This window comes from Schistosoma mansoni, chromosome 2 (genome assembly GCF_000237925.1).
Source record: "Schistosoma mansoni strain Puerto Rico chromosome 2, complete genome".
Taxonomy (NCBI): domain Eukaryota; kingdom Metazoa; phylum Platyhelminthes; class Trematoda; order Strigeidida; family Schistosomatidae; genus Schistosoma; species Schistosoma mansoni.
In genome coordinates, this window is record NC_031496.1 from 34,101,054 (window position 1) to 34,116,205 (window position 15,152).

General features: G+C 36.6%; 2 protein-coding genes across 2 annotated transcripts; both read right to left on the minus strand.

Moving 5' to 3' along the window:
• Positions 1-591: 591 nt before the first annotated feature.
• Smp_131720 (hypothetical protein) lies at positions 592-3,686 on the minus strand (the record flags this gene model as incomplete). Its single annotated transcript, XM_018796450.1, has 2 exons — positions 592-668; positions 3,608-3,686. 2 exons carry the CDS (start codon positions 3,684-3,686, stop codon positions 592-594), a joined length of 156 nt encoding a protein of 51 aa, XP_018650662.1.
• Positions 3,687-5,308: 1,622 nt separating this feature from the next.
• On the minus strand, positions 5,309-13,527 carry Smp_131730 (hypothetical protein; the record flags this gene model as incomplete). The annotated part of the gene is made up of 2 exons (XM_018796451.1): positions 5,309-5,698; positions 13,489-13,527. The coding sequence occupies 2 exons, from the start codon at positions 13,525-13,527 to the stop codon at positions 5,309-5,311; spliced, it is 429 nt and encodes a 142-aa protein (XP_018650663.1).
• Between the last annotated feature and the right edge of the window lie 1,625 nt (positions 13,528-15,152).

Sequence of the window (15,152 nt, forward strand, 5' to 3'; positions counted from 1 at the left end):
ATGGAACGAATGGCGGAAGAACCTGTCATTGGTCAACGGCTACCATGGGACTGCGTCTCCTCACGATGCTCCACTGCCTTGTGGATCAGACCTTCAGGTCAAAGGTTCCGGGTGTGGCCCCTTAAGAAAACCACCTGCTTCAGTCTGGGCACCTGAGCAGTATCACAGCCCTCACACAAATCAAATGAGATTTGTGTGGCGCATATTTGTCTGGTGCTTCCTTGTACCAATATTTATGTGTTTAAATAAATAAAAATAAAATTTCGAACAAAAGCAAAATACTCCCTAAGTATTGATTGGCTCACGTGTATGTTTCACCTTATCTAAACCAATATTAATAGTAATAAAATGTGCTTCAACTTTGAGATGATTAATAAGTGTCAATCATCTTTGTCAAACAGTTATTCAGCCCCCAAATGCCCTGGTACGGTCGAGGATGGGGAGAGTCAGTTCTCCGTCTCGAAATACTCTCACATGGCCACACGTATACAACCACTGTCGGGGAAGTCCTACTCATTGCCTTCTCGTGGAGAGGTATTGTTTACGAAATCAATAGGACGAAAAGCGAATGATAATAACAATAATAATAATCTAATTACACTCACATGATGCCTTTGTATTTGCTAATAAATCACGAAATTCTTCATTTAATCCAGTAATTTCTACAGCTGATATTCTTATAGAAAATCTTGTATTATATCGTTGTTTTTGATAATTTAATAATTGATATAACCAACTTATTCCACATGGTATAATACCACATTCCATTGGTGAGTAATCATAACCAATCATTGAGTGTGTTTTACCTGAATGTGGAGAGAAAAAAAATTTATATAAACAATTTATCATTGAACAAATAGCTTACGAACCTATTGTTGGTCACCGGCTATCATGAGAATGGATCTTCCAACATTGCTCCACTGCCTTATGGATTAGACTTCTAGGTCAAAGGCTCAAGGAGTGGCCTCTTAAGAAAATCACCTGCTAGGGGTTGAGGTATCCGGGCAATATTCAAGCCCTCACACCAATCGAATGATTTGTGTAGCTCTTATTTATTCGTTGCCACCTTATACCAATGTTTATGTATTTAAATGAATTAACTATCACTGAATATTGAAACCACTATCAGCAACATTCTACTCTGGGAGAGAACAAACCAGATTTGGGCGGAGGAAGAAATCAGGAAGAAGTGTTGGAAGTGGATTGGGCACACTTTGATGAAGTCACCCAATTGCGTCACAAGACAAGCCCTCACATGGAATCCTCAATGCCAAAGGAAAAGAGGAAGACCAAATAACATATTCCTCCGAGAAATAGAAACAGACATGTGAAGAATGAACTAAAATTGGATAGAACTAGAAAGGAAAGCCCAGGACAGAGTGGGTTGGCGAATGCTGGTCGGCGGCCCGTGCTCAATCGGGAGTAATAGGCGTAAGAATATTGAAATCAATTGGTTCTCAGTTATTGACTAGCATTTAAACAAAAGTATTATTTAAATTTTTATCAAATCGGCAAAGAACCCGGTAAAATTTACGTTAAATAATGGTGTGTATGCGTGTGTGTGTGTGTGTGTGGGAGAGAGAGAAACAAAATCATTGTTTCACATTGAACATTGAACGAAGAATTAACATTTGATTGATATTTATTCAATAGGATTGATTTATCATAGCAAGAAGCAGTCAGTTTAAGATTTATGCACTTTAAAATAACAGTGAACCATATACTTTAATCAAAGATGAATAGTGGCTAACAGTGGAATACAGGACGCGCGTTTTGTCCTATTTGGGACTCGTCAGCTGGATGTACCTGAATCTCAGAGTTGATGTTCACTCTGGGATTCGAAAGCAATACTATTAGCTTCAAACGCTATCGCGTTATCCACTCAGCTACTGAGTCCTGATAGCCACTTGCTTGTGCAATGGGATGAAGTTTAAATTCACTTAGTGAATTTATATACTTTAATATTTACGACTGAATGATATCAACAATCATATTTTTAGGTGATTGAAGATAGTTGATAGTAAGTTATGCTAGACCTAGACCTCATGTAAGCTGACACTAACTAGAAACGTTGATCCATAGCCTTGAGAGTACTGGTACTTTGGGTTTCAAATCCCACAATAACTATTAGTTCTGTCATACAGAGATTCCTATCGATTACTTCCATCCATCTAAAACTCAAACATAAGTTATATGATGTTGTGGTGTGTGCTATGTATGTCAATAGATATAAGTAGTATGTAATACCAAACGAAAGTGGAATGTCTAGCAACAGAAGATTGGAAAGATCGAATAGAAGAGGATGGGAACAGAGTGTGATTGATATGGTAATAAAGGAATAATAAAATTTCTTCACCTAAACTAGTGCTCAACTTATAACTCGATCGATATGATTCGATTAATATAAGAAATTGAAAACAGGAATGATAGTGGTTACTACTATGCTATAAACACTCCGTAGACGCCCAACTTCGAGACCAACAGACTGGATTCCGTAAGGATCGATCGTGTACAGACCAAATCGCAACTCTGCGGATCATTGTGGAACAATCAATTGAATGGAATTCATAACTCTACATCAACTTCATTGACTACGAGAAAGCATTTGATAGCGTAGACAGGACAGCACTATGGAGTCTTCTTCGACAATAAGATGTGCCTGAGATAATAGTCGACACCATACGGAATTCCTATGATGGATCAAACTGCAAAATCGTGCATGAAGGACAACTCACCGACTCATCCGAGGTAAAGATCGGTGTCAGGCAAGGTTACTTCCTCTCATCCTTTCTCTTACTCCTGGTGATTGACTTGATTATGAAGACGTCAACATCTGTGGTGAAGCATGGGATACAGTGGACAGCTAGAATGCAGCTCTACGATCTAGACTGCACAGATAATCTGACACTTCTGTCACACACGCAACAACAAATGCAAGAGAAAACGACTAGTGTAGCAGCAGCCTCAGCAGAAGTAGGTCTCAATATACACAAAGGGAAAGCAACATTCTCCGATACAACACAACATACACCAATCAAATCACATTTTACGGGGAAGCTTTAAAGGATGTGAAAATCTTTACATATCTGGGCAGCATCATTGGTTATGATACAGATACAAAGGCGAGGATTGGCAAGAGCAGAATATCTACTAAGGACATCTGGAACTCAAAACAATTGTCAACCAACAACAAGGTCAGAACTTTCAATACAAATGTCAACACAGTTCCACTGTATGGGCTGAAAACTTGGACAACTACGAAAGCCATCATCCAGAAGATACAGGTATTTATTAACAGTTATCTACGCAAAATACTTCAGATCCGTTGACCAGACACTATCAACAACAACCTACTGTGGGAGACAACAAACCAGATTCCAGTGGAGGAAGAAATGAGAAAGAAGTGTATGAAGTGGATAGGACACACAGTGAGGAAAGCACCAAACTGTGTCACAAGACAAGCCCTCACTTAGAATCTAGCCGTAATTATTTCGATCTACGTTTCATCATAGTTAACACTGGTTATCAATGTATATCTGTCGTTGAATGAGATTTTAATGCCAAAAAATTATGGAAACGAAGTAAAAATGAAAAAAAACCAACTCACCAGTAGCTTTATGTCCAATAGTTAGTATGCAACTATCTTTTCCTTTTAACACACCAGTTAAAGCATCAATGAGAACCATAGAACAAAATTCTTGCTACAGATTGCATGTTTATTTGTTTGAAAGAAAAAAGAAACAAAAAGGTTGAAAGCATAATTATCATGGGTTGGTTGAAGTTAGACATTAACACCATTAGATGTCATCTCAGTGGTCTACAGGTTAAGCATTCACGTGCGAGACCGATAAGTCTTCGGTTTGAACCCCGCAAATAGGATCATGGATACATACTGCTAAGCAGTCCCATACTAGGACGAAACGGTTGTCCAGTGAATTACCCTCTTCAAGCACATGATGTTGTGTTGATTTATGATAAGAGAAAATGACCGGATTAAGCGCATTCAGTACAAAACGTCACTAACCATACTTTTAGAACTAAAGAGTTAAGGAAATTTGAGCACAAACTCAATAAGCCTCATAATCACAACCATTGATCAAAGAATGACATCTTTACACAACAGTCAGAAATAAGAGTTATCTATAACTTGAACTAGTATTTTAAAATGCTTCAATTAAACACTACACTTTGCATATTGATAATTATCAGAGGGGGTTTTGTGGAGATTTCAGTATTTTCATAGTTGAAATCATGAGTCAATTGAAGCACTAAACGGCCGTTTCGCTCTATTGTGGGACTCCTTAGCAGTGCGCATCCACGATCCCGCCTGGTGAGATTCGAACCCAGAACCTACTAGTCTCGCGCCAGACATGGTGTAAACAAAAATTCCAGTGCTTATTGAAACATTGAACATAATCCTTTATCTTCGTATTACACTTTCCATTTGTCGATTTCATTCATTCTCTTCGAAGTATATATTTCTTATGTTTAGATAACTGCTGTGATATGTAGAATTTTGTTTCTTCTTCTCTGCTTGTAATCTTATTGTTTTCCTTATTCTCTCAATCTCTCACACCATACTACTGTCATATTGGTCTGTTAAAGATTCATGATATGGTTCTACGTTGTCCTTGATTGACCGACTCATATAAATCTATACATATTCGTTACTGATTAGTTGGAGACAACTAGTGAGAAGCTACGACCGTTAATATCTCTTAACAGTTTCATTCACTGTCACAATGAATGATACGGGTTCGAATCTCATAGGAAGCGTACGCTCCTTTCAAATATACCATACTAAGGAGTCTCGAATTTTATCACAGTGTGGTCAAACAGGGCTTCATGTTAGATCCTTCCAGCCACCAACTTATGTCCAAACATGGTGTACAAGATATTGCGTTACGTAGATTGGTGTTCACAATCCAATTCAATCGATAGAATCCAATCAGCATAAAAGACCTAGATAAACATGATATTAGTCGCTAATAACTATTCAATCAACTACAAATACTTCAGTCTTACAGGAAGTCATTCGTTACTTCTTTAAACTGTGAAGCTGAACGAGGCAGACTCAAATCCGAGCATCAGTTCCCTCTAAATTCCATATAAATCGTGTCGACGAACCCCAAATAGCGTGGAACCTGAGTCTACAATTTCCAGTCAACTATCTCTAATCAACTTATACCTAGACATTATCCATGGAATCCTAAGTCACTTGGATGAATAGGTACATTGATTGAATCAACAGAATTTTGATGAGCACTAAAAGAATTAAATAAACACCATACTGGTTACCACTCAGGAATCAATTAGTGTACACAGACATGTAATAGAAATTTCTATTTGCGGAAAAACGATAGCATACCTTCAATGTATCCTGTGTTACGATATTATCAAATTTATAATTTCTTACAGCACCACCAACTCCTCGTCGACGACGTGATGGTGTAGGATCTAACAATGTAATAATTCTTTTATTCTCATCAATTTGAATACAACTCGATGAAGATGAAATTGGTGAAAAATCGGAGGTACTTCTGTCCATTTTTAAATGTATAGTATTTAAAGGACTATTTGGTGATAATAAACTTCCGACTGTTTTCAATGCTGTTGTGGCTGTTATCGCCAAACCTTGATTGTTGTGATGATGATTACTATGATTACAGTCTTGATTAATGCAGACAATGACCTTGACCTAGTAAACAAAAATTAAGGCATTTTTTTTAAAAATGAATATTACGTAAACAGTAACTGGAATGTTGATTAAATAAGATGTGGCTTGAAATGGAATTGAAGGCTCGTATTTTGTCCCATTTGTGATTCGTCAGTTGAATCTATCTGCATCCCAGAGTTCACATCCACTTCAGCACTAGAGCCGAGTTCGTTCGCTACAAACACCATCACTAAGCAGCTACTGATTACAAATAGTAGAGAAGTGAATATTAACTGTGGGATACAGGTAAATTCAAATAACTAATTTCAAGAAGAAACTGAGTGAGAGTCCTGGATTCCACTGCTACACACACTACATTCCATGTATTCTAAATTAACTGGTGCGATAATGGCAATATCGAGATAATCCGTACAAGCTATACATATGCCAGCCAAGACAGATCAAGTTTCAGTCAAAATGATAACAATGAGATAATCTAGATCCTTTCAATTACTTATCTATAAGATTGAACTGATAAATGGTGATATTTTAGAGATATTTCCTTGAGTTCTAGTGGGAAGCAGTGGCCAGTGGAGTTCTACCAAGTCTGTTGTAGATATATCAATTCACTGAAGACAATTGGTGAACGGTCGCTCAAAATCGTAGGTTGGTTGAAGTTAGACATTAACACCGTTGGATGCCGGCCGACTCAGTGGTCTATCGGTTAAGGGCTCCGCCTCGAGACTGGTAGGTCCTGGGTTCGAATCTCGCTCGCGAGTGCGGGATCGTGGATGCGCACTGCTGAGGAGTCCTACAATAGGACGAAACGGCTGTCCAGTGCTTCCAGGTTTTCGATGGTGGTCTAGCTTCAATTGACCCATGGTTTCAACTATGAAAATATTAAATTCTCCACAAAACCCCCTCTGATATTTTAGAAGTCAATTAAAATAGAGAAGTGTAACTTATTGAACTCCAACAACTCAGTGATTGAACAGTAATGACATGTGGGCTTCGAGAAATTCAATTCATTTTGGGAAGGGTGTTGTGCAAATGCTCATGCTCTATCGACTGTGCTAACCGGGCTGTTGTGCAAATGCATAGCTAAGAATTTTTAAATAAGACTGAAATAGCTATATAAAAACTAGAATTCTAAGTGATATCTTCAAACAGATATGAGTTATATCTAAATAGTACTGATTAGTAATGTATATCTTATTTATGGGTGATATTTCATTTGATTGGATTATACTCTTTGAATAACATCTTCAAACTCTAATCTTTCACATAATGCTTATACTCTTACTACTTCTACCATTATGGGATTTGAATGGACAACTAGATCTCTGTGCTAATGTGGTATGGCAACTCGAAATGATGTACGTACGTACGAATTTCTACGTTGTGACTGACTGACTGACTATGGGGGATATTTGTCATGACTTAATTTCAATTCAATTACCATTAAAAACTAGACAGTACTGGACAGTTGTTTCATCCCCATATGGAAGGTCTCATTAGTGTTTACCTATAATGAAATGAAACACTTTTCTTGTGCTGACCAGTTTTTTTTTCAATGTTAGTCCAAACTAAGTGAATCCATCACCTACAAATTAAGATGATCTCTAAAGAATCCTTTCATCTAAATTTCAGTACTTGGTTGTCTAGTTCTGTTCATAGTTTGAAATCAATTCAGATGGGTCACAGTTTTTGTCATGAATCTTATACTTAGTAGTTCATTAATTGATGACATTCATATTTGAGATAGAATATCCTTTTTTTTACTGAGTTTTATTTATATGCCCTATTGATGAGGACTGGCAAAAACTAATCAAGTTGTCTAAGCTAAAGTGGCCACACTACAACCACATTCTTAGAATTCAACCAATAATAGGAGGGATTACACTGGTACCCATCAATATAAAAAAATCTCAGTTCTTTAAGTGGTCACTCACAATCGAAATAGCTCAGTTGTAACCATTCTGAACACATCACTGGATAATATTAATTTTAACCAACCCTATCAAATATTGTAGACACTCCCTGATAATGAGTAAAAACCATGATGATACTTAGGTCTAACATGACTTCCTAATAGGTAGACGCCTTTTTGTTACAAAAAAAATAATAATAAAATTTTAAAAATTCCCATGTTTTAAATGAGAACAACATTAAGCTCTACTCTACTATGCAGACTTCTACCCGAAGTTTGTGCTGCTGATGATATCGTTCAGAAAGACAATGAAAGCTCCACGAACAAACCATCCAGCTCAGAGAACAAACCTACATCAAAATCCCCCACCTGAACTACAAATCTTCTCCACCATCTCAAAGTAATATTTATATACATATATGAAATGATTAAACTAATCAAGGCAGTTTATGGGTCAATGATAACAGTGGAATAGATTACATAACTACGCATATTGAGTGAAATGTATAAACTGATGGTATGCTGACAGGTGTACTAGTTAGGATAAGAATTAAAAAAAACGCTTGAATCCACATTTCATTGTCGGGTAATCTATGTCAATAAGTTGGGAAATATATTGAGACAATGAAATAACAGTCATAGAAACTGTAAGTTTATGTAATAAGAAGGACCTAGATAATTGGACAGTGAAGGGTATATTTGAAAAACAAAAACAAGGAGTGGAGAAAAATAAACGAACAAAGAATATAGAAAACGAAAATCTTTTATTAAGGTTAATTTGGGTAAGGAAAATATAAAGGTGTTACAAATTTTTTTCTTATGAATACAAAGACTTGAATTGTTACCTTGATTTCCTATAGCTTCTGGTATATGTTATAAGGGACGAAATCGAACCCCATAAGCGATTAATATAAATCACTTTAAATGATCTATTTCTATCTATTACATGACCACTATCGATCAAGTGTGATAGAACAAAGCTGTGTATTGTTTTGATAATACCCTTTCATAACTACGAAAGAGGGTATTCATTAACTCACTGGCTCAGTTGTCTGGTTGTACACCCCAAAAAAATAATAAAGAGAGAAATAATCTAACAGTATAAAATAAATAAACAAACAATAATTCACTTGGCATTGTTTGGTTAAATCTTTACATTGATATTTAGGACTGTAATTGATCAGTCTCTTATTGGCCATATGTGCATACTGTGCGTATTGCCTCGATATAGCCTTAATTCACAAGCATTATAAGCGAAGATAGATAGTGGCTAACAGTGGAATCAAGGACGTGCATTTCGTCCTATTTGAGACTCGTGGGCTGTATTTACCTGCATCCTAGAGTTGATGTACACTATAGGACTCAAACCCACTAACGTTCGCTTCAAACGCCATCACGTTATCCACTTAGTTACTGATTCCTGATATCCACTTACTTATGCCTATGACGAATGCCAAATAGGACGAAACGCATGTCCTGAATTCCACTGCTACGCCACTATCCATCTTTCCTTATAAAACAAACAATAGTTCTTTATTTTCATAGATGAAAGCGTGAGCCAATTGAAGACCACCATGGAAAACCTGGGACTCCTCAACAGTCCGCCTCGCAGGGTTCGAACCCAGGACTTACCAGTCTTGCGTGCGAGCACTTAATCGATAGACCACTGAGCCGGCATCCGATGGTGTTTATGTCTAACTCCAACCAATCCACGAAGTTGAGCAACCGTTCATCAATGTTTTCAGTGAGTTGATATCTCACAACAGACGTGGTTTGAACTCCACTGATCACTGCTTCTCACTAGAACTCCTGGATTTACCTCTCGAAGTCAGTCAATTGTGAGCATATTATTATTATTATTATTATTATTATTATTATTATTATTGGGTTCGAATCTCGCGAGGCGAGGTCGTGGATGCGCACTGCTGAGAAGTCCCATAATAGAACCAAACAGCCGTCAAGTGCTTCCAGGTTTTCCATAGTGGTCTAACTTCAATCGACTCATGATCTCAACTATATAAAATTACTAAAATCTCCACAAAACCTCTTCTGAGTTCTTTATTTAACTAACTAATTCCATAAAAATAATTTCCATCATTTTCCCAATCTATATTGCCACGTCATAAAGAGAACTTTTTTCAATATGGAACAAAGATTTCTCTATTCATATTCATAAACATACAATTTCTCATTTAAATTATTCTCTTCTATTTTGTTTCTAATTGCATAACTATTGAACACTGAAATACGTATCTATGTGTGTGTGTATCTATACCTACATATTTGACTATTGAATTCACCCACCCCCCTAGTCATGACTCATCAATATTTGAGTGGATATTTTTCATATACATAAATAATTTCCCCCTCTCCCCCTTCACCCCTCCCTCCCCCTTTCCCATTCAGTTATAATAAACAAAGAAACTAAGAAATTGAGTTCCTTTTTAAAACAAATAACCTAGAAAATCATCTCACTATATTTTTCTCTTCATTATTATTTTCTTTTTTATAATCATTGGTAAAGAAAAAAAAAAGAAAAATGAATAATACTACTACTTATATTAGATTACTGAAAAAGAAAATAGTCAACCATCCGAATATTTTACTACTGAAATTGTTAAATTATCTTTAAACTAAGTTGAATCATCAATCAATAAACTAGGTCAAAGGGATAGGCAAATACAAACAAACGTTCAAAGACAATATACAAATAGTATGGTAAGAATGAAACTTATTTTTTGTTTTGACAGACTGACATATTTCTCTTGGGTTAAGTTCAGTGTGATATGCTATCCTACAAATGTAAGTGTTGTTGTTGTTTCCTCCTTATTATGTTTAAATGCGTAAAATAATACATTCAAAGATTGATAGATCCGTTTAATGTCTCAGTAGAAGACGACAGACATCGGTTAGAAGTTTCTAATTAATAGTGCCAATGAAGAAACCAGTACCATATAGGATGAAAGCATTAAGTGAGTGATGTTTATGGGGTTTAAAACCGTCATTGATTGAGGTACTTACTTACTTACTTACGCCTGTTACTCCCAATGGAGCATAGGTCGCCGACCAGCATTCTCCAACCCACACTGTCCTGGGTCTTCCTTTCTAGTTCTATTCAGTTGTTGTTCATTCTTCTCATATCTTTCTCCATTTCTCGGCGTAATATGTTCTTTGGTGTTCCTCTCCTTCTTTCACCTTGAGGATTCCATGTGAGGGCTTGCCTCGTGACGCAGTTCGGTGCTTTCCTCAATGTGTGTCCTATCCAATTCCAGCACTTCTTCCTCATTTCTTCCTCCACTCGAATCTTGTTTGTTGTCTCCCACAGTAGGTTGTTGCAGATGGTGTCTTGTCAAGGGATCCGAAGTCTTTTGAGTAGACAACTGTTAATAAATACCTGTATCATCTGGATGATGGCCTTCGTAGTTCTCCAGGTTTCTACCCCATACAATAGAACTGTGTTGACATTTGTATTGGAAATTCTGACTTTAGTGTTGATTGACAATTATTTTGAGTTCCAAATGTTCTTCAGTTGTCAATATGCTACTCTTGCTTTGCCGATCCTCGCCCTCACATGTGCATCAGATCCACCGTGTTCATCAAAGATGCTGCCCAGATATGTAAAGGTTTCTATATCTTCCAAAGCTTCTTCATCAAGTGTAATTGCATTGGTACATGTTGTGTTGTATCGTAGAGTCTTTCTTTTCTCTGTGAATATTGAGACCTACTGCTGCTGAGGCTGCTGTTACACCGGTAGGCTTCTCCTGCATTTGTTGTTGCGTGTGTGATAGAAGAGCCAGATCATCTGCGAAGTCTTGATCGTCCAGCTGCATCCTAGCTGTCCATTGTTTCCCACTGGTTGAAGTAGCTTGGATATATTTTAATCCATTATCAGTTGCAATACATAATTTATGGCTGGTATTATATACTAGGAGAAAGCTAACAGAGATCAGAAAATGTCATATCATTAATGTATGCCCGGGTATGGCCCCATAAGAAAACCTGTAGGGTGGGTAAGCCATCTCCAATATTCTCTTCATTCCTCTGATTTCCTGTCCAGATCAATGAATGTCCAAAATACATGTATTCGAAATCCATTCTCGTATTTGACTTATTTAATTCCGTTATTCACCGATGCGAATTAAGTCATTTATTACATACGAAGATAGACAGAATGTATATTTTGACAACAATCATCCATACGATCTAATTGGAGTCAGATTTAGGCTCTGCAAAAATGATGAGCCCGATGTGATACGAACACGTAGTCTTTTAATATGGAGTCAGATCAAGGCCTCACAAACCACCTGCTTCGGTTTGGGCAACAGAGGAATATACCAGCAATCATATAAATTGAATGATTTATGTGGTGCATATCTATTTGATGCCTCCTTGTAACAATGTTTATGTATTTAAATATATATAAATAAATGCCCGGGAAACTATAAAATTAACTGACTGTATTCTCTGTCGATAACTTACAACCATCTACCTATTCTGTAAACCATTTGGAAATTGCACCAGATATTCAAACAGTGTATTCGAAATCATTAATCATGTGATGTTCCCAGTAAAAAAAAAAAGAGAGAAGCACGTTACGTGGAGTTCAGAATATCTTTAGACTATTCAGTCGACCTTAAAGTATTCCTATGGGGATGACCATCCTTCATCAGTGTTTAATAAAATTGAACTATATTCCGTTCATTTAGTGTGTAAGTGCTGTATATAACAGTGTAATTTTCACTAGGTACTTCATTTTAATAATCTAAAGCTACCCACAAATGTCTACTGTGAGCATGACATCGTAGTATATCGCAAATCCCAAGATGAAGAAAGCAAATAACGTGGAAGTTACGGCTTGTAATGAAATCTCCAGTGAGAATCATGCTCTTATGTAGAACATTTATCCATTAAATGGACGGAAAACTGCTAGATATTATACACATATTGAACATTAATAGGTAGTTGTGTTATACAAATTCACGCATATGCATTCCATCCCAAACGTTGTAACCCGTTTATGCAGTACAGGTGTACCAATGTTTGAGCAATGGCATTTATGTGTATAAAGGACTATAGATTCTATCTGGTTGCCTAAATCGAAGAATCTGAGTCATAATTCCAACCTAATCCAGTCAGTCAGTCAGTCAGTTAGCTACAACGTAGGACCAGACACATATATGCATCGGTCCTTAGCACAACAAGATGAACACCAGATTCATAGAATTAGTTAATTTAGTGGTGGTAATATATGAAAGAAACATTGTATATAAAGATATAGTATAGGAAGGAAGAGAGATATGAAGCAATTTTAATCTCAAGGTTTAAGGGAAGATAAATAGTGTATACACCTACACCATTGTGATCGATTCTCAGCCATGTCACACAGAGTCTTCAACCATTGGTTACGATAGTCACGCGGACCCCAACCAAGTAGTCTTCACCTACCAACATGGCTCAGACTAGAAGTTAGTGACTTCAAGCACTGATGCCACATTTTGGTTTGGCCACCCCTAACTTTCTTCCAACCATCCCCTACACTAGTCAGCATAGCGCGTCGTGGTAATCAGTATTCAGTCATACGTAACACATGGCCTAACCATCTCAACCGATGAAGATTCATGACTTCATCAACTGATTTACCATCATTCCCTAATATCATGCGTCTAACCTCACCATTACTTACCCGGTAATCACAGTAGGTGCGAGCCATAAAGTAGAACAGAACGAACTGTTGCGCAGTATACTCGTCCTATCTACATTCATAAGGGTGGATTTTACTGACAATGATCATAAATATACCTCACTTAATGTCCATTCCCTATAAGTATCTACTTCAAATTAGAACAAACAAAGTAATTTCCATTTAAAACAACAACAACAAAAGAAAACACCTTAAACTAACTTTTCCAGTTGAATTTATATTGACATTTGATCTTGACATGATAGATGTAGATATAGTTGAAGTAGATTTATTCAATTCTATATAATTTAAAATATCACCGGGTAATATTGGAGGATTAATACGTAATAAATATGAAAATGTATAAGAGTTTTTTTGTTTATAACATAGATTTGTACAACATTGGGATATTGGAGATGAAGACGAAGGTGAAGAAGGAGAAGGAGAAGGAGAGGTAGAAGAGGTAGAAGGCAATAATGATTTCAAATTGATACTTTGTTCAAATGTCACTGAATATTTAATCATTTTTTTATTTTGTTTATTTAATAAAGATGATGGTGAAGATGATGCTAATGATGATGATGATGATGACGGTGGTTGTGGTGGTGGTGTAAAAGGTGAATGTTTTAAATTGTAGGAATCTTTTTTGAATTTTGATGACATTATAATTTATAATTAAATGTATATTTAAATGACCTAGAAAAAAGAGAAAAGAAAGACAAGTTTACATGAATATAATTTAACTATGAAAGATGGAATACAATAAGATTATTTATTTAAACACATATATATTGTTACGAAGGGTCACCAGATACATATGGGCCGTGATACCGCCCGATTTCTCAAACCGAAGCAGGTGGTTTTCTTAGGGAGCCACACCCGAAGCCTTTAACCTAAAATCTGATCCATAAGGCAGCCGATGACCAACAATTGATTCATACGCCATTTGTTCCCTCAGGATACTGGGACCCATGTGTATCATTGGTTTGGAATGGGGGTTTTCCAACTCCCCTAGGTGAACTTTGCGTATCCACCAACCCGGTTAAAGCGCTGAACATTCGCTTTCCGTCGTCTCAATTTCGTAAACAACAGTATTGCTGCGAGAAGGCAATGAGTAGGACTTCTCTGACAGAGGCTATATACGCGTGGCCATATGAGAGTATTAGGAGAGGGAGAGAGGACTCTCCCCACTCTCGGCCGTATCAGGGCATTTGGGGGCATACAATGAGATACAATGACAATATAAAATAATAAATACCAATTTTTGTTATAGAGTTAATTAATTTGATTTAATGACTAAAATTGTCTGATCAATGTCGTGTTCATCTAGTCATTTAGTGCTGTTTGAATTCTCCCCACTGAGTTGTAATATAACCACTAGTCTAAGTGAATTGACACTGAGTACGCTATGTTAAGATGCTAGATGGTTGATGATAGATGATCAGAGACTTTAGATCAATGTTTAGTTCTAGTTAGTACTCGTCAGTAAGACATTCCCGTAATTTTTAGGGAATTGATACTATCGGTGAGAGTCAAACCAATGTTACCCAACTTGATGAAACTTAAATTACACTTTAATCATATAGATATGACAAATTACTATCCGATAGTAAGACCTAGTCAATAATTGACAGGAAGAATGGATCTCCTGTTCAGTGATTGATGGTATTCAATAGAAATCTATGTACCTATCATTCTTAAGTAAATTCCGACACCCTGTGAGATTTGACTTCATGAGCTATCTGAGCCACGATTGACATTATGTAGGAATTAAAAGTTTACACACTGAATGGTCACTTGAAATGTAAATATCTTCCATACACAAATATTCAATCACCAAATAATAAAACAGTATGGATTAGAAGAAATAATGTATTTCTTGAAAG